Here is a 24,987-nt window from a genome sequence, read left to right on the forward strand (position 1 = left end):
GGGATTTTGAACTATTATGGAATAGGTGAAGTCTCGTTTGTTGATACTAGCCTTAACCCTTTATTAGCACCTGATTCAGGTCTTTTAAGGTTGAGGGCGCTTTTATTAACACTTGAAAAATGTCTTGCACTTAGGCCTTTTCTTATCTAAGTAAGTATAGCCTATGTGAAATGGTGACTAGGAAGGGGACAACGTCCATGATGGGTTTTGAATCCAGAAGTGCAATCAAACGAGCCTAAACCACTATGTGGGAGTAGCTTGTGCCAAAATGGTTTCTACCTCTCGTGTTCGTCCTCCCCCGCACTGGCCATTTCAGTAAGGTTGCCCAAAGGATTTGAGAAGAAATATGTGTAGAGGCAAGGACTTGGGCCGCACGTCCAAAACAATGGTTCATTATGTCTTATTGAAGTCATACACTTAGACAATTTTTGAAAGAATTGGTTTTGGTAAGAAGGATGTGAGTCATAACGGAATAGGTGAGAGTTCTTTTATTAATACTTGTCAAGCAACTCCTTTTATCTCTGCGGCGCACCTTAGTAACACAGGGTGTCTAGGTTGATTGGATACGAGAAGTGCTTACAAGAGGCCAAAACCACTATGTGGGAGTAGCTCCGCCAAAATCGTTCCTCTACTACCTGGCTCTGTGCCAAAAGAGTTACCAAAAGATAAAGGGGGGGAGACTTGTATTAACATTAGAATCTCTGGGCCGCACGTCCAAACCTTGACTTGCAAAACTCTTATTGAAATTGATTAATTCGAAAATTGTAGAAGATTGTAACTAACCACTATCAATTTTCGTTGGCCTTGTGTATACTTGTTTATATGTGACGTTTTGGTGTGTGTACCTTGGTCCACGTCTTGTTTATATTTTACTAACTTTATTCTTTATTCTATTTCAGGATCAATGAATGTCTGGATCATCTGACCCACCTAAGTACACCAAAACGCCTCTTCACGTCATCCAAGATAGACTTGAGAGATTGAAGAAAAACTCGGATCTCTTTGACGTCCAAGTTACCACTCCCCTTCAATTTCGTGAGCTTCAAATAGATAGTGAAGGGAATAGAGTAGAGGGAGGATCAGAAGCTTCTGACACTTCAGTTGTTCCATCACCACACCAAACGCCACCTCCATCACCTCGTGCACTCTTAGTCGTCCCACCACCACCACCACCAATGGCTCTCACCATCAGGCAACTCTCTACATCTGTCATTCCACCTGGTGGAGTGCCAACTTGCATAACCTACCCTGCTGCAGCTGAGGATTAACAGCTGATTTTGAGTTGAAGTCTGGGCTACTTCATCGTCTTCCTACATTCCATGGACTCTCTATGGAAGATCCCAACAACCACTTGATGGAATTTCAGTTCATCTGCACTAGCATGAAGCCTCAAGGAGCTGATGAGCATATTTTGAAGTTGAAGGCCTTCCATTTTCGTTGGCTGACAAGGCAAAGCAATGGCTTTATGAGTTGCCAAGTGGACGGATTACATCTTGGGCTGATATGATGAAGGCGTTTCTTGAGAAGTATTTCCCTACATCTCGCATCATCATGCTTAGGAAGAAGATAAGTGGAATCCAACAAGGGCAAGATGAGTCCTACGCAGATTACTATGAAAGGTTCAAGTCTCTCACCACTCAATGCCCTCAACATGGCATGAAGGATGAGACCTTGCTCACTTGTTTTTATGATGGACTCACCAACTTGGAAAGAGACATGCTAGATGCAGCTTCTGGGGGATCGTTTGTTGACAAGGAGCCTGCAGCTGGAATGATCCTTATTGAGAATAGGGCCTTGAATCAACAACAATATGGAAGCTCTAGGCCCAAATCCACCACCACACGTGAAAGGGTCCATGAGGTAAGTACTTTAGCTCAACTGGAGGATAAAATTAACAAACTTACTTCTCTTGTGTCCCAGGGATCACATGGACAAGTCATGGTGTGTGGAGTTTTTCTATGCAAGGGCATGCGTCTAACCAATGCCCTCAACTCATGGAGGAAGGAGGACAAGAAGGTGTCAACGCCATAGGTTTCCAACAAGGGTACCAACGTCCTAGGAATGATCCATATTCGAATACTTACAATCCTGGATGGAGGGATCACCCTAATTTTCGTTGGAAGGACAATGAGAACGTTCAAAGTGCACCTCAAGGCTTCCAACCACGTCCTCAAGGCTTTTATCAAAAGCCTCAACCTCCTAACCCTACTCCTTTCAATTCAAATTTTAATTCAAATGCTTCTTCTTCTTCTTCGAATGATGAATTAATCCGAACTCTAACTAAGTCTACTCAAGCTTTAATTGCAGGTCAAACTCATCATGGGAATCAAATCAATGCTATATCTACGGATGTGAATGAGATGAAGAAGCAAATGAGTCAAGTTGTGGAGTTTATGGGTAAGTTTCATGAGCAAGGTAAGCTACCAAGTGGTACCATCCCAAATCCTCACTTTGAGCAAGCCAAAGTCGTCACTACAAGGAGTGGTAAGACCCTTGTAGATCCTCCAACGCCTCCCAAAAAGATCTCAACGTCCATTTTAGAGAGGAGGATGACCCTGCAACGTCTAAGGCTAATGTGACACCTCCTACTGCAGAACCGAAACCTAAAGGACAAGTTTCTAACTCTTTCAATTCGGTTATTACTAATCCATCTTCTTCTCCTTTGCCTTTCCCAAGCAGATATGCTAAGTCCAAGAAGGATGAAGCCGAAAAGGCCATCTTGGAAACTTTTAAGAAAGTGCAAATCAACATTCCTCTCCTTGAGGCCATTAAGCAAATTCCTAAGTATGCCAAATTTTGAAGGAACTTTGCACCACAAGGAGACAGAACCGTGAGAAAGAAGTGGTGAAGGTAAGTGAGAATGTCTCAGCTGTGCTTCAACGCAAAATGCCTGAAAAGTGTAAGGATCCAGGGAGTTTTTCTATCCCTTGTGTTATTGGAACCACTAGATTCGAAAATGCCATGCTAGACTTAGGTGCTTCTATAAATGTTATGCCATATTCTATTTATGCATCTCTAGGTCTAGGTGAACTTAAACATGATAATGTTATTATTCAATTGGCAGATCGATCTAATGCATACCCTAAGGGTTAGTTGAGGATGTACTTGTGCAGGTGGGTGAGCTAATCTTCCCAGCTGATTTTTACGTCCTAGAAATGGAGGAACCCTCTCCCAAGTCAACGCCACTTTTGCTAGGTCGTCCATTCATGAGGACGGCTAGGACCAAAATTGATGTGTATTCTGGCACCTTGTCAATGGAATTTGATGGAGAAGTTGTTGGCTTCAACATTTTCGAAGCCATGAGGTATCCATTAAGTGACTTTCAATCATGTTTTTCTATTGATATACTTGATGATCTTGCGCAGAAATTCATGGAAATAATGGAGGAGGATACCATGGTCTCAACCATTGCAAGTGGTGTTGGTTTCATGGAAGATGGTGCCACCATACCTAAGGAAGACCTCACGGATTCTTATGAATCCATCCACCTAGAAAACGTTGCTTCTCTTGAGGCAACGTCCTTTGTAGGTAAGTCAAATCCTTCTTTTTCACTTCCCATCTCTACTAATAAACCTCTACCTTCAGTGATTCAGGCACCTACCCTAGAACTTAAGCCATTGCCAGATCATTTGAAGTATGTTTACTTGGGAGATAAAGAGACGTTACCTGTGATCATATCCTCATCATTGACGTCTACTCAAGAGGATAGACTTGTGGAGATGCTTAAGAAACACAAGACTGCGATTGGTTGGACCTTAGCGGATATCAAGGGAATTAGCCCTACTACTTGTGTGCATCGGATTTTGCTTGAGGAGGGAGCCAAGCCAACAAGGGAGGCTCAAAGACGTTTGAATCCACCCATGATGGAGGTTGTGAAGAAGGAGGTTATCAAACTCCTTGATTGTGGCGTCATATACCCTATCTCGGACTCTAAGTGGGTTTCACCAGTTCAGGTTGTGCCAAAAAAATCTGGGATAACTGTTGTGAAGAATGCAGAGAATGAGTTAGTGCCTCAGAGAACGGTGACTGGACATCGAGTTTGCATAGACTATAGGAAGCTCAACGCCACTACTAGGAAGGATCACTTCCCTTTGCCATTCATTGATCAGATGCTTGAGAGGTTAGCAGGTCACGAGTTCTATTGCTTCTTGGATGGATATTCTGGTTACAATCAAATCGCCATTGCTCATGAGGATCAAGAGAAAACGACCTTCACTTGTCCTTTTGGAACGTTTGCCTACAGAAGAATGCCATTCGGACTATGTAACGCCCCAGGTACGTTTCAAAGGTGCATGGTAAGTATCTTCTCTGATTTTATTGAGAAAATTATTGAGGTTTTTATGGATGACTTTTCTGTCTTTGGTAAAGATTTCGAAAATTGCTTAAGTAATTTAGAATTGATACTTGAACGTTGTGAAGAAACTAACCTTGTTTTAAATTGGGAAAAATGTCACTTTATGGTTAAACAAGGAATAGTTTTAGGGCATATTATCTCTAAACGTGGAATTGAAGTAGACAAAGCTAAAGTAGATCTTGTTAGATACTTACCATACCCCACAAGTGTGAGGGAGGTCCGTTCTTTTCTTGGACATGCAGGTTTCTACAGGCGCTTTATCAAGGACTTTTCCAAGATTTCTAGGCCCCTATGTCGTCTACTTCAAAAGGAAGTGGCGTTTGAGTTCAAGGAGGATTGCAAGGATGCATTCAATGCTTTAAAGGAGCTTCTGACGTCTGCTCCTATCATGCTTCCTCCAGATTGGTCTCTTCCCTTTGAGATCATGTGTGATGCCTCAGATTATGCCATTGGGGCCGTGCTAGGCCAAAGGAAGGACAAGAAGCCTTATGCCATCTACTATGCGTCAAGAACCCTCAATGATGCTCAACTCAATTATTCTACAACTGAAAAAGAACTCTTAGCTGTTGTTTTTGCCTTAGAAAAATTTCGATCTTATTTATTGGGTACTAAAGTTATTATTTATTCTGATCATGCAGCTTTAAGGTACCTAATGTCAAAGAAGGAGGCAAAACCTAGGCTAATTCGTTGGATACTCTTGCTTCAAGAGTTTGATGTTGAGATCAAGGATAAGAAGGGCTCTGACAACGTTGTGGCAGACCACTTGAGTAGGCTAGTGAGTGAAGAGGACGCCATACCCTTAGTGGAGATGTTTCCGGATGAACAACTCTTCGGAATCCAGGTAAGTGAGCCTTGGTATGCAGATATTGTTAATTATTTGGTGTCCAAAACATTCCCTAGTAATATGCTAAGTGTTCAACGTGATAGACTTAAGTTTTTAGCTAGACAATATGTTTGGGATGATCCTTACTTGTGGAAATATTGTTCTGATAAATTGATAAGGAGATGTGTGCCTAATAATGAACAAAAAGCTATACTTGAGTTTTGTCATTCTAAACAATGTGGTGGTCACTTTGGCTCTGATAGAACTGCTAGGAAGGTGTTGGAATGTGGTTTTTATTGTCCTACTTTGTTTAAGGATGCATATAATTTTTGTATGACATGTGATAGATGCCAAAGAACCGGTAATTTAGGCCCTAAAGATCAAATGCCTTTAAAACCTGTGATAATTGTCGAAATCTTTGATGTTTGGGGTATTGATTTTATGGGACCTTTTCCTTCATCTAATGGTTTTCTCTATATCCTCTTAGCTGTTGATTATGTTTCTAAATGGGTGGAAGCGAAAGCCACCAGAACTAATGATTCTAAGGTTGTTGCAGAGTTTATAAAGTCTAACATTTTTAGTAGGTTTGGCATGCCTAGAGCAATCATTAGTGACGGAGGTTCTCACTTTTGCAACAAGACCATTGAGGCTTTGCTCAGGAAGTACAACGTCACTCATAAGGTTTCCACGCCTTATCATCCTCAAACGAGTGGACAAGCAGAAGTTTCAAATAGGGAAATAAAGCGGATACTTGAGAAAACCGTGGGACCTTCAAGGAAGGATTGGAGCCAACGCTTGGAGGATGCATTGTGGGCATATAGGACTGCCTTTAAGACGCCAATAGGGATGTCTCCATTTCGGTTGGTGTATGGAAAAGCGTGCCACTTACCTGTGGAATTGGAGCATAGAGCATGGTGGGCAATTAGAACGTTCAACATGGACTTGGATGAAGCTGGACTTCATAGGAAGTTGCAACTCAATGAGCTTGAGGAAATTCGAAATGATGCCTATGATAGTGCTCGGATTTACAAGGAAAAGACAAAGGCTTTTCATGATAAAATGATTCGTGGAAAGGCTTTTGTAATTGATAAGGAGCCCTGCCACTGGAAGTGAGTTCAAGGTAAATGGCCATCGTCTTAAGCCTTATTATGAGGCATTTGTGGAGCACAATGTGGAGGATGTACCCCTCCAGGAGGCGCCACCAACTGAGGACTAAATGAAGGTGCAAGTCTAGGCTGAAAGACTTTAAACATTAAGCGCTGCATGGGAGGCAACCCATTTCATCCGTAGCTGTGGAGGAGCCATCAACGCAGATTTGCATTCTTGAACTCTTCCCTTCTCTTTTATTTTCGAGAACTTTGTCTTTGTTTTAGGTTTCTTTGCGTTAACTCTTATGCCATGCTTGTTTGATGTTTTGTATGCTTTATACTTGTTTATACATTGAGGACAATGCATGATTCAAGTGTGGGGAAGGGTATAACGTTTCACTTTGTTTTTAAGAGCTAGTTTTGTGGTTATAAAAAGAAAACAAAATAAAAAATCGGAAAAATCAGAAAATAAAAAGAAATTTGCGTTAACTTTGTTTTAGGTTTTATGTTATATGTTTTGATTTTTATACTTGTGTGTTTTGTTTGTTTGGTTATTGTTAGAGTCAAAATGATTTTTGGGTAAATATCTTCTTCATCGTAGGCGCATCCAATGGGATGTGATATCTAAGGTTCAGTTTGGATATGAGAAGTGCTGACAAAGGGTCTCGTCCCCTGTCAATCAAGTGAGCTGAGCTCCGCCAAAATCGTTCCTCTCTTCACCTGGTCATGTTCCAAAGGAGTTACCGAAAGGAGAAGGGAAATATCCCTAAGTCCAAAACGTTTTTGTCTTGTTTGTGCGTCATTTACATGGTTGTTTTTGTGTTTGTTTTGTGATTGAGTCTTAGGATGCCCTTTTAACTGTCTAGGATGAGCTTATATCTCTGAAATTAAGGCTAAAAGAGGGTCACAAGATTGAGATAATGTTTGATGATATTCTTTGGTTAATTATGATTTATGAAAAGCATATGAATGTGTAGTAGATATGGTGCATGCGTAACTTTGGTACAGAATATGAACATGTGGAAGATAAGTTGTGATTCATAATAACCCTTGTGAGAATTTGAGCCATGTCCTCTTTCTTTGTTGAGTGATTAATAAAAAAATGAATTATACTCTTATTTTCTTGGCGATGATTTTGTTGATCTCATTATTTTTTCATCTTGATTGATTACTTGCCATAGATTAAGTTTGATGGACTAGAGAATGCTAGAATTCACTGTTATGCTTGTTGAGACGTTTATGATCAATATATGGCCCTGATTCTGGAAAGGATAAAGGTACTTACTTAGGATTTTACCACCATAGCCAAATAAAGCCTGTGTCCCTATTTGTGCCCGTCGTGGGACTCCCCGAGTTTAACCATTTTTGAGCTTACATTGAGCCTTTTCTTTCATCACCCTCAAAATTCCTTAACCTTAACCCTAGTATAGTTATATCTTTACCCTTTGTTCTAAAGACTTAGTGGAGCATATTTTTGAGACTTTGCTTGGAGTTTTGGCGTCAAGGAAGAATTTTGAAGACATGAAGAAGTTCAAGTGTGGGGGTAGACTTGTCCATATGAATTTGTGTTTGTAATTGCCGAAAAAGAAAAAAAAAGAATGAAATCGTAAAAAAAATTATCAAGAAAAGAATATTTCGGCAATTAAGAGAAAATGTGTGATATTGTTTAAGTGTTTATGGATTTTAGTCCCCTATACTTTGAGGATTTGGAGTTTGCTTGGAATTGAAGGCCCATTGTTGAAAATTTTGGTCTTTGTCCAATTCACTTGTTCGGAAGAAGGTTAGAATGAAGTTTGGGCCCAACATGATGGCACTTGGCCCTTTTATAAGCTTGGAGGATACTTGACGTTTGCTATGCTTGGTGGATTCGAAATTTGGTCTCTCTACATCAACAAGTGCTCTACTAGGTTTTTAGGATACTTTGTGATTTCCCTATCCCTTCGTTTCTTTAAACCTTAAGCCTTGGCCCCATTACAACCTTTGAGTGTAAGACCTCTTTGATCCTTAAGATGGGACAGCCTTTGATCTGTGGAGATGAGTTATAACTGTTGAACTTATGGTTTGGGTTCATCTGTGCAAGTAGTTGATATCTTTCATGAGATCTTTAAAAGAAAAAAAATATAATGTGCTTTCGTTTCTTATACATATGTGATTTACTTGCTATTCTTTCACATATACTTGAGTGGTAAGCTTTTAAGCATGAGCCTTGAATCTGAGAGAAGAAAGAGTGATATATCCATGTGAGGTTTGAATCATGACTTGTTTGAAATATGTTAAAGAACCCACCACCATTGTTTACTCCCAAGTCTTACATGCTTATATGTGAATTATATCTTGTAACTAACTCTTGAATATCTTGATGATGTGATGCTTGGTTAAGTGCTAATCTTGGTGACTTGAAAGTATGAGATTTCTGAGACAATATGTTAAAGGGCGTAGAAGTCATTTGTGTTGTTAACGTCTTGGTCTTTGTTTCTGGTTTTGATTTTCGTTCTGAGTCTTCTAAGTGTTTTACGTTTTTGAGTCTTTGTGTCTTTGTGTTTTCGTTGCTTTTATACTTAGTTTATTTTATTTTCGTAGTATCTTTGTTTTGTTTTGTAGTCTTTTTGGTTTGTTATGTTGATTTTGCTAAGGGACTAGCAAAAGCTAAGTGTGGGGGAATTTGATAGGAGCATAAAATGCGACGTTTATAATGTTTAAACCCTATATTTTGCTAAGTTATTTCCTTTATCTTGATCAATTTAACTTAGTTAGTGTTTTACAGGTGAAAATGGAGTCTCAAGGTCCAAAAATGACTAAGGAAGGCACAAGTGGCGCAGAAATGGAAAGAAATGAAGAAATGGAAGTTTTCCCAGTTTGACTAGGAAAAGGAATCCTAGTTGGAGTAGGAATCAGAAGCTGACTTGGATTCAAACTCTTAAGTCGCGGAAATCAGAAGTTCTACTTGAATAGGGAGACCCAATTCTACTCAGATAAGGAATCCTAGTGTGACAAGGAGTCCCTGTTGGATAAGGATTACTCAAGAAGGTTCCGGAAGAGTGTAGAAGAATCGCAGAAAAGAAGTTTGTATTCAACTAGGAAACCTACTTGCATATGGAGTTCTACTCATACTAGGAGAGCTATGGAATGTACAAGAAGCATCTAGAAGTCTCAAGAAGATCATATGCCGTGCACATGGAAGAGGAAGCAACAAGGAATTCGGATTTCAAAGCAATGTGGAATTTGGACTTCTTGTTGAGTAAGGATTGGAATTGCCGTGAGATTCTTGAAGGTTCTAGGGAGTTCTTGACGTTTCATAGCTCTCCTAGTATGAGTAGAACTCCATATGCAAGTAGGTTTCCTAGTTGAATACAAACTTCTTTTCTGCGATTCTTCTACACTCTTCCGGAACCTTCTTGAGTAATCCTTATCCAACAGGGACTCCTTGTCACACTAGGATTCCTTATCTGAGTAGAATTGGGTCTCCCTATTCAAGTAGAACTTCTGATTTCCGCGACTTAAGAGTTTGAATCCAAGTCAGCTTCTGATTCCTACTCCAACTAGGATTCCTTTTCCTAGTCAAACTGGGAAAACTTCCATTTCTTCATTTCTTTCCATTTCTGCGCCACTTGTGCCTTCCTTAGTCATTTTTGGACCTTGAGACTCCATTTTCACCTGTAAAACACTAACTAAGTTAAATTGATCAAGATAAAGGAAATAACTTAGCAAAATATAGGGTTTAAACATTATAAACGTCGCATTTTATGCTCCTATCAACTTGTGCACCAAGATATTTACTAAGCATGTGAGAAATATCATCATTAGTATAGAGCAAATAGGGTATCGAACAAACCGGGGATTGAGGGTGCTAACATGTGAGAAACAAATTAAAGAATAGAATATACAATTCTACGAAAATTACAAATTTACAAGTACAAACATGCATAAATTTCGAACAACAAAAGAAACAACAAAGAGTTAGAGAGCATACATACATTCACACGAATTTAGAGAGCAAGGAATGAGAGAATAACAAAAATATACAAGTATATATATAGGCATGGACGAAAATAAGAGAGAAAACAAGTTAGAAAAGGTTTAGAAATCCTACTCCTATTTATACACAATTTACAAGTCCATATCACATTGGGAATCCATATACAACAAGGATTACTAATTATATACTAATTAGGATTACTTAATTACTAAGAAAACAAATTATTGACCAAGTCAAACATTAAATCCTAAGTCAAAACTAACTCTAACTACTTTCCCTAAAATTTAGGAACCTATCCCTTAAATTAAGGAGACCTAACAAACTCATAACAAACTACCAAATTAATTCCTAGAAAACACTAACACATATTTACTATTCACGGAGACACTATTCACGAAATTAAAAACATTTTTTTATTTTATTTTTTTTATTTATTTTATTATTTATATGAACATGCTACCTAAAAATTCTAAGTTAATTTTATTTATTTACAAAAACAAGAAAACATAAAGATGGGGGGTTTTTGAAGATTAAACTATGAATTTTACGAAAACAAGTAAAAGATTAAAAACGTTTTATTTACATAGGTGGGAAAAGAAAGATTTTTGGAAAACAATTCATCAAGAACAATTCAAGAACAACATATTCATGCATCCCTTAATCTTGTTAATTACCATGGAAAGATATCAACCAAGAAACAAAGTTACAAGCGCCCAATGTCCCTTATATGACTTCCCTTTACACAATTGATCGACGAAGCGCCAAACCAACATATTCCAAATGCAAGTATCACACAATCGAAGCGACTCATAATCTCATGCATTCAAATCATTAAGAGCAAGTGAAAGTTTAGTCAATAAACATGCAAATTCAAGTACTCGAAGCGAATCTTTTCATTACATGCATAATCTGATCTCGACCTTTGTCCAAAGCCTTTACTACTATATTGAATTAGGGTCACGAAGCGTTTAACCTAATTACTAGCTCCAATTACATGCAATCATCCTAAGTTTGCAACCAAAGAACAAGAACACATAAAAGTTATCTATAAAACAAAACCAGATTATCAATCCATATTTCGGCAATTAATCAAGATCAAGAACACACAAACACATCAATCATAGAAAAGAACATCCAAATCGCATCCAAAAATCAGAAAGTTATCTCATGGTTTCGGTTTTACACAAAGAAAAACAAAAACAGAATTTATATCAAACAAGTTACAAAACCGTAAGGAAAACATGATGAAGATGGTAAGAACAACCCTTAGACACGTCCCAAGGTTCCAAAGCAGCTCCAAGGTGGTGGCACAAGGTGAAGATCACGGCAAGGATGGAGGATGGCACGGCTAGGAACTTGTAGATGCAAAAACCTGAAACTCAAGAGCAACCCGGTGAGAAACGAAATTGTGGAGAATAATGTGTCAACCCTGAACGTCTAATACACAAGGTATATATAGTAGAACGTCTCAAGGCTCTCCCAATTCGTTTCTACTTGGTTTCTCTTAGTTCGTGTTGATTTAGGACTTCTTTCTCTCAAAACAGATTTCCGGCAGGATTGACCTCAGTCCACTAAAACGGCCATAACTTTCTCTAGAAAATAGCTATTGATGAGCTGTAAAAAGCTCTGGAAACTAGACATCTGTAGCTTTCCAACCATATAAAGATCATAATTTTCTGAGCTTTGAGCGATTTATTGCACTCCGTTGAAGTTGACTGATCTGCACAGGCAGATTTCCGAATCTGTAATGGATTTGACTTTTAATGCACAAGTTGAGTCCAATTCGGTTTTCCTTCACATCACATGCCTCTCACATGCCTTCCACGCCTATTCTGAAGTGGAAACGTCAAGAACTCCCTAGAACCTTCAAGAATCTCACGGCAATTCCAATCCTTACTCAACAAGAAGTCCAAATTCCACATTGCTTTGAAATCCGAATTCCTTGTTGCTTCCTCTTCCATGTGCACGGCATATGATCTTCTTGAGACTTCTAGATGCTTCTTGTACATTCCATAGCTCTCCTAGTATGAGTAGAACTCCATATGCAAGTAGGTTTCCTAGTTGAATACAAACTTCTTTTCTGCGATTCTTCTACACTCTTCCGGAACCTTCTTGAGTAATCCTTATCCAACAGGGACTCCTTGTCACACTAGGATTCCTTATCTGAGTAGAATTGGGTCTCCCTATTCAAGTAGAACTTCTGATTTCCGCGACTTAAGAGTTTGAATCCAAGTCAGCTTCTGATTCCTACTCCAACTAGGATTCCTTTTCCTAGTCAAACTGGGAAAACTTCCATTTCTTCATTTCTTTCCATTTCTGCGCCACTTGTGCCTTCCTTAGTCATTTTTGGACCTTGAGACTCCATTTTCACCTGTAAAACACTAACTAAGTTAAATTGATCAAGATAAAGGAAATAACTTAGCAAAATATAGGGTTTAAACATTATAAACGTCGCATTTTATGCTCCTATCAAATTCCCCCACACTTAGCTTTTGCTAGTCCCTTAGCAAAATCAACATAACAAACCAAAAAGACTACAAAACAAAACAAAGATACTACGAAAATAAAATAAACTAAGTATAAAAGCAACGAAAACACAAAGACACAAAGACTCAAAAACGTAAAACACTTAGAAGACTCAGAACGAAAATCAAAACCAGAAACAAAGACCAAGACGTTAACAACACAAATGACTTCTACGCCCTTTAACATATTGTCTCAGAAATCTCATACTTTCAAGTCACCAAGATTAGCACTTAACCAAGCATCACATCATCAAGATATTCAAGAGTTAGTTACAAGATATAATTCACATATAAGCATGTAAGACTTGGGAGTAAACAATGGTGGTGGGTTCTTTAACATATTTCAAACAAGTCATGATTCAAACCTCACATGGATATATCACTCTTTCTTCTCTCAGATTCAAGGCTCATGCTTAAAAGCTTACCACTCAAGTATATGTGAAAGAATAGCAAGTAAATCACATATGTATAAGAAACGAAAGCACATTATATTTTTTTTCTTTTAAAGATCTCATGAAAGATATCAACTACTTGCACAGATGAACCCAAACCATAAGTTCAACAGTTATAACTCATCTCCACAGATCAAAGGCTGTCCCATCTTAAGGATCAAAGAGGTCTTACACTCAAAGGTTGTAATGGGGCCAAGGCTTAAGGTTTAAAGAAACGAAGGGATAGGGAAATCACAAAGTATCCTAAAAACCTAGTAGAGCACTTGTTGATGTAGAGAGACCAAATTTCGAATCCACCAAGCATAGCAAACGTCAAGTATCCTCCAAGCTTATAAAAGGGCCAAGTGCCATCATGTTGGGCCCAAACTTCATTCTAACCTTCTTCCGAACAAGTGAATTGGACAAAGACCAAAATTTTCAACAATGGGCCTTCAATTCCAAGCAAACTCCAAATCCTCAAAGTATAGGGGACTAAAATCCATAAACACTTAAACAATATCACACATTTTCTCTTAATTGCCGAAATATTCTTTTCTTGATAATTTTTTTTACGATTTCATTCTTTTTTTTTTCTTTTTCGGCAATTACAAACACAAATTCATATGGACAAGTCTACCCCCACACTTGAACTTCTTCATGTCTTCAAAATTCTTCCTTGACGCCAAAACTCCAAGCAAAGTCTCAAAAATATGCTCCACTAAGTCTTTAGAACAAAGGGTAAAGATATAACTATACTAGGGTTAAGGTTAAGGAATTTTGAGGGTGATGAAAGAAAAGGCTCAATGTAAGCTCAAAAATGGTTAAACTAGGGGAGTCCCACGACGGGCACAAATAGGGACACAGGCTTTATTTGGCTATGGTGGTAAAATCCTAAGTAAGTACCTTTATCCTTTCCAGAATCAGGGCCATATATTGATCATAAACGTCTCAACAAGCATAACAGTGAATTCTAGCATTCTCTAGTCCATCAAACTTAATCTATGGCAAGTAATCAATCAAGATGAAAAAATAATGAGATCAACAAAATCATCGCCAAGAAAATAAGAGTATAATTCATTTTTTTATTAATCACTCAACAAAGAAAGAGGACATGGCTCAAATTCTCACAAGGGTTATTATGAATCACAACTTATCTTCCACATGTTCATATTCTGTACCAAAGTTACGCATGCACCATATCTACTACACATTCATATGCTTTTCGTAAATCATAATTAACCAAAGAATATCATCAAACATTATCTCAATCTTGTGACCCTCTTTTAGCCTTAATTTCAGAGATATAAGCTCATCCTAGACAGTTAAAAGGGCATCCTAAGACTCAATCACAAAACAAACACAAAAACAACCATGTAAATGACGCACAAACAAGACAAAAACGTTTTGGACTTAGGGATATTTCCCTTCTCCTTTCGGTAACTCCTTTGGAACATGACCAGGTGAAGAGAGGAACGATTTTGGCGGAGCTCAGCTCACTTGATTGACAGGGGACGAGACCTTTTGTCAGCACTTCTCATATCCAAACTGAACCTTAGATATCACATCCCATTGGATGCGCCTACGATGAAGAAGATATTTACCCAAAAATCATTTTGACTCTAACAATAACCAAACAAACAAAACACACAAGTATAAAAACCAAAACATATAACATAAAACCTAAAACAAAGTTAACGCAAATTTCTTTTTATTTTCTGATTTTTCCGATTTTTTATTTTGTTTTCTTTTTATAACCACAAAACTAGCTCCTAAAAACAAAGTGAAACGTTATACCCTTCCCCCACACTTGAATCATGCATTGTCCTCAATGTATAAACAAGTATAAAGCATACAAAACATCAAACAAGCATGGCATAAGAGTTAACGCAAAGAAACCTAAAACAAAGACAAAGTTCTCGAAAATAAAAGAGAAGGGAAGAGTTCAAGAATGCAAATCTGCGTTGATGGCTCCTCCACAGCTACGGATGAAATGGGTTGCCTCCCATGCAGCGCTTAATGTTTAAAGTCTTTCAGCCTAGACTTGCACCTTCATTTAGTCCTCAGTTGGTGGCGCCTCCTGGAGGGGTACATCCTCCACATTGTGCTCCACAAATGCCTCATAATAAGGCTTAAGACGATGGCCATTTACCTTGAACTCACTTCCAGTGGCAGGGCTCCTTATCTGTAAATCACCATGAGAAAAAACGTTAGTAACTATAAAAGGACCAACCCATCTAGAACGTAATTTACCAGGGAAAAGCTTTAATCGAGAATGAAATAAAAGAACTTTTTGACCAATTACAAAAGCCTTTCCACGAATCATTTTATCATGAAAAGCCTTTGTCTTTTCCTTGTAAATCCGAGCACTATCATAGGCATCATTTCGAATTTCCTCAAGCTCATTGAGTTGCAACTTCCTATGAAGTCCAGCTTCATCCAAGTCCATGTTGAACGTTCTAATTGCCCACCATGCTCTATGCTCCAATTCCACAGGTAAGTGGCACGCTTTTCCATACACCAACCGAAATGGAGACATCCCTATTGGCGTCTTAAAGGCAGTCCTATATGCCCACAATGCATCCTCCAAGCGTTGGCTCCAATCCTTCCTTGAAGGTCCCACGGTTTTCTCAAGTATCCGCTTTATTTCCCTATTTGAAACTTCTGCTTGTCCACTCGTTTGAGGATGATAAGGCGTGGAAACCTTATGAGTGACGTTGTACTTCCTGAGCAAAGCCTCAATGGTCTTGTTGCAAAAGTGAGAACCTCCGTCACTAATGATTGCTCTAGGCATGCCAAACCTACTAAAAATGTTAGACTTTATAAACTCTGCAACAACCTTAGAATCATTAGTTCTGGTGGCTTTCGCTTCCACCCATTTAGAAACATAATCAACAGCTAAGAGGATATAGAGAAAACCATTAGATGAAGGAAAAGGTCCCATAAAATCAATACCCCAAACATCAAAGATTTCGACAATTATCACAGGTTTTAAAGGCATTTGATCTTTAGGGCCTAAATTACCGGTTCTTTGGCATCTATCACATGTCATACAAAAATTATATGCATCCTTAAACAAAGTAGGCCAATAAAAACCACATTCCAACACCTTCCTAGCAGTTCTATCAGAGCCAAAGTGACCACCACATTGTTTAGAATGACAAAACTCAAGTATAGCTTTTTGTTCATTATTAGGCACACATCTCCTTATCAATTTATCAGAACAATATTTCCACAAGTAAGGATCATCCCAAACATATTGTCTAGCTAAAAACTTAAGTCTATCACGTTGAACACTTAGCATATTACTAGGGAATGTTTTGGACACCAAATAATTAACAATATCTGCATACCAAGGCTCACTTACCTGGATTCCGAAGAGTTGTTCATCCGGAAACATCTCCACTAAGGGTATGGCGTCCTCTTCACTCACTAGCCTACTCAAGTGGTCTGCCACAACGTTGTCAGAGCCCTTCTTATCCTTGATCTCAACATCAAACTCTTGAAGCAAGAGTATCCAACGAATTAGCCTAGGTTTTGCCTCCTTCTTTGACATTAGGTACCTTAAAGCTGCATGATCAGAATAAATAATAACTTTAGTACCCAATAAATAAGATCGAAATTTTTCTAAGGCAAAAACAACAGCTAAGAGTTCTTTTTCAGTTGTAGAATAATTGAGTTGAGCATCATTGAGGGTTCTTGACGCATAGTAGATGGCATAAGGCTTCTTGTCCTTCCTTTGGCCTAGCACGGCCCCAATGGCATAATCTGAGGCATCACACATGATCTCAAAGGGAAGAGACCAATCTGGAGGAAGCATGATAGGAGCAGACGTCAGAAGCTCCTTTAAAGCATTGAATGCATCCTTGCAATCCTCCTTGAACTCAAACGCCACTTCCTTTTGAAGTAGACGACATAGGGGCCTAGAAATCTTGGAAAAGTCCTTGATAAAGCGCCTGTAGAAACCTGCATGTCCAAGAAAAGAACGGACCTCCCTCACACTTGTGGGGTATGGTAAGTATCTAACAAGATCTACTTTAGCTTTGTCTACTTCAATTCCACGTTTAGAGATAATATGCCCTAAAACTATTCCTTGTTTAACCATAAAGTGACATTTTTCCCAATTTAAAACAAGGTTAGTTTCTTCACAACGTTCAAGTATCAATTCTAAATTACTTAAGCAATTTTCGAAATCTTTACCAAAGACAGAAAAGTCATCCATAAAAACCTCAATAATTTTCTCAATAAAATCAGAGAAGATACTTACCATGCACCTTTGAAACGTACCTGGGGCGTTACATAGTCCGAATGGCATTCTTCTGTAGGCAAACGTTCCAAAAGGACAAGTGAAGGTCGTTTTCTCTTGATCCTCATGAGCAATGGCGATTTGATTGTAACCAGAATATCCATCCAAGAAGCAATAGAACTCGTGACCTGCTAACCTCTCAAGCATCTGATCAATGAATGGCAAAGGGAAGTGATCCTTCCTAGTAGTGGCGTTGAGCTTCCTATAGTCTATGCAAACTCGATGTCCAGTCACCGTTCTCTGAGGCACTAACTCATTCTCTGCATTCTTCACAACAGTTATCCCAGATTTTTTGGCACAACCTGAACTGGTGAAACCCACTTAGAGTCCGAGATAGGGTATATGACGCCACAATCAAGGAGTTTGATAACCTCCTTCTTCACAACCTCCATCATGGGTGGATTCAAACGTCTTTGAGCCTCCCTTGTTGGCTTGGCTCCCTCCTCAAGCAAAATCCGATGCACACAAGTAGTAGGGCTAATTCCCTTGATATCCGCTAAGGTCCAACCAATCGCAGTCTTGTGTTTCTTAAGCATCTCCACAAGTCTATCCTCTTGAGTAGACGTCAATGATGAGGATATGATCACAGGTAACGTCTCTTTATCTCCCAAGTAAACATACTTCAAATGATCTGGCAATGGCTTAAGTTCTAGGGTAGGTGCCTGAATCACTGAAGGTAGAGGTTTATTAGTAGAGATGGGAAGTGAAAAAGAAGGATTTGACTTACCTACAAAGGACGTTGCCTCAAGAGAAGCAACGTTTTCTAGGTGGATGGATTCATAAGAATCCGTGAGGTCTTCCTTAGGTATGGTGGCACCATCTTCCATGAAACCAACACCACTTGCAATGGTTGAGACCATGGTATCCTCCTCCATTATTTCCATGAATTTCTGCGCAAGATCATCAAGTATATCAATAGAAAAACATGATTGAAAGTCACTTAATGGATACCTCATGGCTTCGAAAATGTTGAAGCCAACAACTTCTCCATCAAATTCCATTGACAAGGTGCCAGAATACACATCAATTTTGGTCCTAGCCGTCCTCATGAATGGACGACCTAGCAAAAGTGGCGTTGACTTGGGAGAGGGTTCCTCCATTTCTAGGACGTAAAAATCAGCTGGGAAGATTAGCTCACCCACCTGCACAAGTACATCCTCAACTAACCCCTTAGGGTATGCATTAGATCGATCTGCCAATTGAATAATAACATTATCATGTTTAAGTTCACCTAGACCTAGAGATGCATAAATAGAATATGGCATAACATTTATAGAAGCACCTAAGTCTAGCATGGCATTTTCGAATCTAGTGGTTCCAATAACACAAGGGATAGAAAAACTCCCTGGATCCTTACACTTTTCAGGCATTTTGCGTTGAAGCACAGCTGAGACATTCTCACTTACCTTCACCACTTCTTTCTCACGGTTCTGTCTCCTTGTGGTGCAAAGTTCCTTCAAAAATTTGGCATACTTAGGAATTTGCTTAATGGCCTCAAGGAGAGGAATGTTGATTTGCACTTTCTTAAAAGTTTCCAAGATGGCCTTTTCGGCTTCATCCTTCTTGGACTTAGCATATCTGCTTGGGAAAGGCAAAGGAGAAGAAGATGGATTAGTAATAACCGAATTGAAAGAGTTAGAAACTTGTCCTTTAGGTTTCGGTTCTGCAGTAGGAGGTGTCACATGAGCCTTAGACGTTGCAGGGTCATCCTCCTCCTCTAAAATGGACGTTGAGATCTTTTTGGGAGGCGTTGGAGGATCTACAAGGGTCTTACCACTCCTTGTAGTGACGACTTTGGCTTGCTCAAAGTGAGGATTTGGGATGGTACCACTTGGTAGCTTACCTTGCTCATGAAACTTACCCATAAACTCCACAACTTGACTCATTTGCTTCTTCATCTCATTCACATCCGTAGATATAGCATTGATTTGATTCCCATGATGAGTTTGACCTGCAATTAAAGCTTGAGTAGACTTAGTTAGAGTTCGGATTAATTCATCATTCGAAGAAGAAGAAGAAGCATTTGAATTAAATTTGAATTGAAAGGAGTAGGGTTAGGAGGTTGAGGCTTTTGATAAAAGCCTTGAGGACGTGGTTGGAAGCCTTGAGGTGCACTTTGAACGTTCTCATTGTCCTTCCAACGAAAATTAGGGTGATCCCTCCATCCAGGATTGTAAGTATTCGAATATGGATCATTCCTAGGACGTTGGTACCCTTGTTGGAAACCTATGGCGTTGACACCTTCTTGTCCTCCTTCCTCCATGAGTTGAGGGCATTGGTTAGACGCATGCCCTTGCATAGAACAAACTCCACACACCATGACTTGTCCATGTGATCCCTGGGACACAAGAGAAGTAAGTTTGTTAATTTTATCCTCCAGTTGAGCTAAAGTACTTACCTCATGGACCCTTTCACGTGTGGTGGTGGATTTGGGCCTAGAGCTTCCATATTGTTGTTGATTCAAGGCCCTATTCTCAATAAGGATCATTCCAGCTGCAGGCTCCTTGTCAACAAACGATCCCCCAGAAGCTGCATCTAGCATGTCTCTTTCCAAGTTGGTGAGTCCATCATAAAAACAAGTGAGCAAGGTCTCATCCTTCATGCCATGTTGAGGGCATTGAGTGGTGAGAGACTTGAACCTTTCATAGTAATCTGCGTAGGACTCATCTTGCCCTTGTTGGATTCCACTTATCTTCTTCCTAAGCATGATGATGCGAGATGTAGGGAAATACTTCTCAAGAAACGCCTTCATCATATCAGCCCAAGATGTAATCCGTCCACTTGGCAACTCATAAAGCCATTGCTTTGCCTTGTCAGCCAACGAAAATGGGAAGGCCTTCAACTTCAAAATATGCTCATCAGCTCCTTGAGGCTTCATGCTAGTGCAGATGAACTGAAATTCCATCAAGTGGTTGTTGGGATCTTCCATAGAGAGTCCATGGAATGTAGGAAGACGATGAAGTAGCCCAGACTTCAACTCAAAATCAGCTGTTAATCCCTCAGCTGCAGCAGGGTAGGTTATGCAAGTTGGCACTCCACCAGGTGGAATGACAGATGTAGAGAGTTGCCTGATGGTGAGAGCCATTGGTGGTGGTGGTGGTGGGACGACTAAGAGTGCACGAGGTGATGGAGGTGGCGTTTGGTGTGGTGATGGAACAACTGAAGTGTCAGAAGCTTCTGATCCTCCCTCTACTCTATTCCCTTCACTATCTATTTGAAGCTCACGAAATTGAAGGGGAGTGGTAACTTGGACGTCAAAGAGATCCGAGTTTTTCTTCAATCTCTCAAGTCTATCTTGGATGACGTGAAGAGGCGTTTTGGTGTACTTAGGTGGGTCAGATGATCCAGACATTCATTGATCCTGAAATAGAATAAAGAATAAAGTTAGTAAAATATAAACAAGACGTGGACCAAGGTACACACACCAAAACGTCACATATAAACAAGTATACACAAGGCCAACGAAAATTGATAGTGGTTAGTTACAATCTTCTACAATTTTCGAATTAATCAATTTCAATAAGAGTTTTGCAAGTCAAGGTTTGGACGTGCGGCCCAGAGATTCTAATGTTAATACAAGTCTCCCCCCCTTTATCTTTTGGTAACTCTTTTGGCACAGAGCCAGGTAGTAGAGGAACGATTTTGGCGGAGCTACTCCCACATAGTGGTTTTGGCCCTCTTGTAAGCACTTCTCGTATCCAATCAACCTAGACACCCTGTGTTACTAAGGTGCGCCGCAGAGATAAAAGGAGTTGCTTGACAAGTATTAATAAAAGAACTCTCACCTATTCCGTTATGACTCACATCCTTCTTACCAAAACCAATTCTTTCAAAAATTGTCTAAGTGTATGACTTCAATAAGACATAATGAACCATTGTTTTGGACGTGCGGCCCAAGTCCTTGCCTCTACACATATTTCTTCTCAAATCCTTTGGGCAACCTTACTGAAATGGCCAGTGCGGGGGAGGACGAACACGAGAGGTAGAAACCATTTTGGCACAAGCTACTCCCACATAGTGGTTTAGGCTCGTTTGATTGCACTTCTGGATTCAAAACCCATCATGGACGTTGTCCCCTTCCTAGTCACCATTTCACATAGGCTATACTTACTTAGATAAGAAAAGGCCTAAGTGCAAGACATTTTTCAAGTGTTAATAAAAGCCGCCCTCAACCTTAAAAGACCTGAATCAGGTGCTAATAAAGGGTTAAGGCTAGTATCAACAAACGAGACTTCACCTATTCCATAATAGTTCAAAATCCCTTACCAAAATCATACCTTAGTGGCGTTTTCATCACATGAAGACTGTTCAATCCCCGGCAACGGCGCCAAAAATTGATACGTGCAAAGCATCGCCAATTTAAACCCTGAAAAATATCATCATTAGTATAGAGCAAATAGGGTATCGAACAAACCGGGGATTGAGGGTGCTAACATGTGAGAAACAAATTAAAGAATAGAATATACAATTCTACGAAAATTACAAATTTACAAGTACAAACATGCATAAATTTCGAACAACAAAAGAAACAACAAAGAGTTAGAGAGCATACATACATTCACACGAATTTAGAGAGCAAGGAATGAGAGAATAACAAAAATATACAAGTATATATATAGGCATGGACGAAAATAAGAGAGAAAACAAGTTAGAAAAGGTTTAGAAATCCTACTCCTATTTATACACAATTTACAAGTCCATATCACATTGGGAATCCATATACAACAAGGATTACTAATTATATACTAATTAGGATTACTTAATTACTAAGAAAACAAATTATTGACCAAGTCAAACATTAAATCCTAAGTCAAAACTAACTCTAACTACTTTCCCTAAAATTTAGGAACCTATCCCTTAAATTAAGGAGACCTAACAAACTCATAACAAACTACCAAATTAATTCCTAGAAAACACTAACACATATTTACTATTCACGGAGACACTATTCACGAAATTAAAAACATTTTTTTATTTTATTTTTTTATTTTATTTTATTATTTATATGAACATGCTACCTAAAAATTCTAAGTTAATTTTATTTATTTACAAAAACAAGAAAACATAAAGATGGGGGGGTTTTTTGAAGATTAAACTATGAATTTTACGAAAACAAGTAAAAGATTAAAAACGTTTTATTTACATAGGTGGGAAAAGAAAGATTTTTGGAAAACAATTCATCAAGAACAATTCAAGAACAACATATTCATGCATCCCTTAATCTTGTTAATTACCATGGAAAGATATCAACCAAGAAACAAAGTTACAAGCGCCCAATGTCCCTTATATGACTTCCCTTTACACAATTGATCGACGAAGCGCCAAACCAACATATTCCAAATGCAAGTATCACACAATCGAAGCGACTCATAATCTCATGCATTCAAATCATTAAGAGCAAGTGAAAGTTTAGTCAATAAACATGCAAATTCAAGTACTCGAAGCGAATCTTTTCATTACATGCATAATCTGATCTCGACCTTTGTCCAAAGCCTTTACTACTATATTGAATTAGGGTCACGAAGCGTTTAACCTAATTACTAGCTCCAATTACATGCAATCATCCTAAGTTTGCAACCAAAGAACAAGAACACATAAAAGTTATCTATAAAACAAAACCAGATTATCAATCCATATTTCGGCAATTAATCAAGATCAAGAACACACAAACACATCAATCATAGAAAAGAACATCCAAATCGCATCCAAAAATCAGAAAGTTATCTCATGGTTTCGGTTTTACACAAAGAAAAACAAAAACAGAATTTATATCAAACAAGTTACAAAACCGTAAGGAAAACATGATGAAGATGGTAAGAACAACCCTTAGACACGTCCCAAGGTTCCAAAGCAGCTCCAAGGTGGTGGCACAAGGTGAAGATCACGGCAAGGATGGAGGATGGCACGGCTAGGAACTTGTAGATGCAAAAACCTGAAACTCAAGAGCAACCCGGTGAGAAACGAAATTGTGGAGAATAATGTGTCAACCCTGAACGTCTAATACACAAGGTATATATAGTAGAACGTCTCAAGGCTCTCCCAATTCGTTTCTACTTGGTTTCTCTTAGTTCGTGTTGATTTAGGACTTCTTTCTCTCAAAACAGATTTCCGGCAGGATTGACCTCAGTCCACTAAAACGGCCATAACTTTCTCTAGAAAATAGCTATTGATGAGCTGTAAAAAGCTCTGGAAACTAGACATCTGTAGCTTTCCAACCATATAAAGATCATAATTTTCTGAGCTTTGAGCGATTTATTGCACTCCGTTGAAGTTGACTGATCTGCACAGGCAGATTTCCGAATCTGTAATGGATTTGACTTTTAATGCACAAGTTGAGTCCAATTCGGTTTTCCTTCACATCACATGCCTCTCACATGCCTTCCACGCCTATTCTGAAGTGGAAACGTCAAGAACTCCCTAGAACCTTCAAGAATCTCACGGCAATTCCAATCCTTACTCAACAAGAAGTCCAAATTCCACATTGCTTTGAAATCCGAATTCCTTGTTGCTTCCTCTTCCATGTGCACGGCATATGATCTTCTTGAGACTTCTAGATGCTTCTTGTACATTCCATAGCTCTCCTAGTATGAGTAGAACTCCATATGCAAGTAGGTTTCCTAGTTGAATACAAACTTCTTTTCTGCGATTCTTCTACACTCTTCCGGAACCTTCTTGAGTAATCCTTATCCAACAGGGACTCCTTGTCACACTAGGATTCCTTATCTGAGTAGAATTGGGTCTCCCTATTCAAGTAGAACTTCTGATTTCCGCGACTTAAGAGTTTGAATCCAAGTCAGCTTCTGATTCCTACTCCAACTAGGATTCCTTTTCCTAGTCAAACTGGGAAAACTTCCATTTCTTCATTTCTTTCCATTTCTGCGCCACTTGTGCCTTCCTTAGTCATTTTTGGACCTTGAGACTCCATTTTCACCTGTAAAACACTAACTAAGTTAAATTGATCAAGATAAAGGAAATAACTTAGCAAAATATAGGGTTTAAACATTATAAACGTCGCATTTTATGCTCCTATCAGTGACCTATAATCTTTAGACCCCATCTGGTCTCAGCTCAACCATTTATCACCATCTGTGACTCATGATCTTCAGACCCCATCTGGTCATGAAGTCAAACATCAAGGTTACCGTCTGCAACCTGTTGCTATCTATGATCTATCACCATCTGTGACGTAAGATCTTCCTAGACCCTATCTGGTCTTGAGATCAAACATCAAGGTTACCGTCTGCAACCTGTTACTATCTATGATCTATCACCATCTGTGACATAAGATCATTAGACCCATCTGGTCTCAAGGTCAGCCATTGATCACCAATTGTCACCATCTGTGACTAATGATCTTCAGACCCCATCTGGTCATGAAATCAACATCAAGGTTACCGTCTGCAACCTGTCACTATCTATGATCTATCACCATCTGTGACATAAGATCTTCTTAGACCCTATCTGGTCTTAAGGTCAACGTTAAGTAA

The 24,987-nt window shown here is 39.0% G+C and overlaps 1 protein-coding gene and 2 non-coding genes across 3 annotated transcripts; 1 reads left to right on the forward strand and 2 right to left on the reverse strand.

Moving 5' to 3' along the window:
* Nucleotides 1-1,551: 1,551 nt before the first annotated feature.
* LOC112181200 lies at nucleotides 1,552-1,658 on the reverse strand. Its single transcript, XR_002928717.1, has one exon. It is a non-coding gene; the product is annotated as a small nucleolar RNA R71 (small nucleolar RNA).
* A 10,925-nt stretch (nucleotides 1,659-12,583) lies between these two features.
* Nucleotides 12,584-20,852, reverse strand: LOC121050878. The gene is made up of 2 exons (XM_040512282.1): nucleotides 20,140-20,852; nucleotides 12,584-12,612 (listed from the first exon to the last, which is right to left on the reverse strand). The coding sequence occupies exons 1-2, from the start codon at nucleotides 20,850-20,852 to the stop codon at nucleotides 12,609-12,611; spliced, it is 717 nt and encodes a 238-aa protein (XP_040368216.1). The 3' UTR covers nucleotides 12,584-12,608.
* Nucleotides 20,101-20,207, forward strand: LOC112181201. Its single transcript, XR_002928718.1, has one exon. It is a non-coding gene; the product is annotated as a small nucleolar RNA R71 (small nucleolar RNA).
* Nucleotides 20,853-24,987: the final 4,135 nt, after the last annotated feature.

Source organism: Rosa chinensis, unplaced genomic scaffold (genome assembly GCF_002994745.2).
Source record: "Rosa chinensis cultivar Old Blush unplaced genomic scaffold, RchiOBHm-V2 RchiOBHmChr0c04, whole genome shotgun sequence".
NCBI lineage: Eukaryota > Viridiplantae > Streptophyta > Magnoliopsida > Rosales > Rosaceae > Rosa > Rosa chinensis.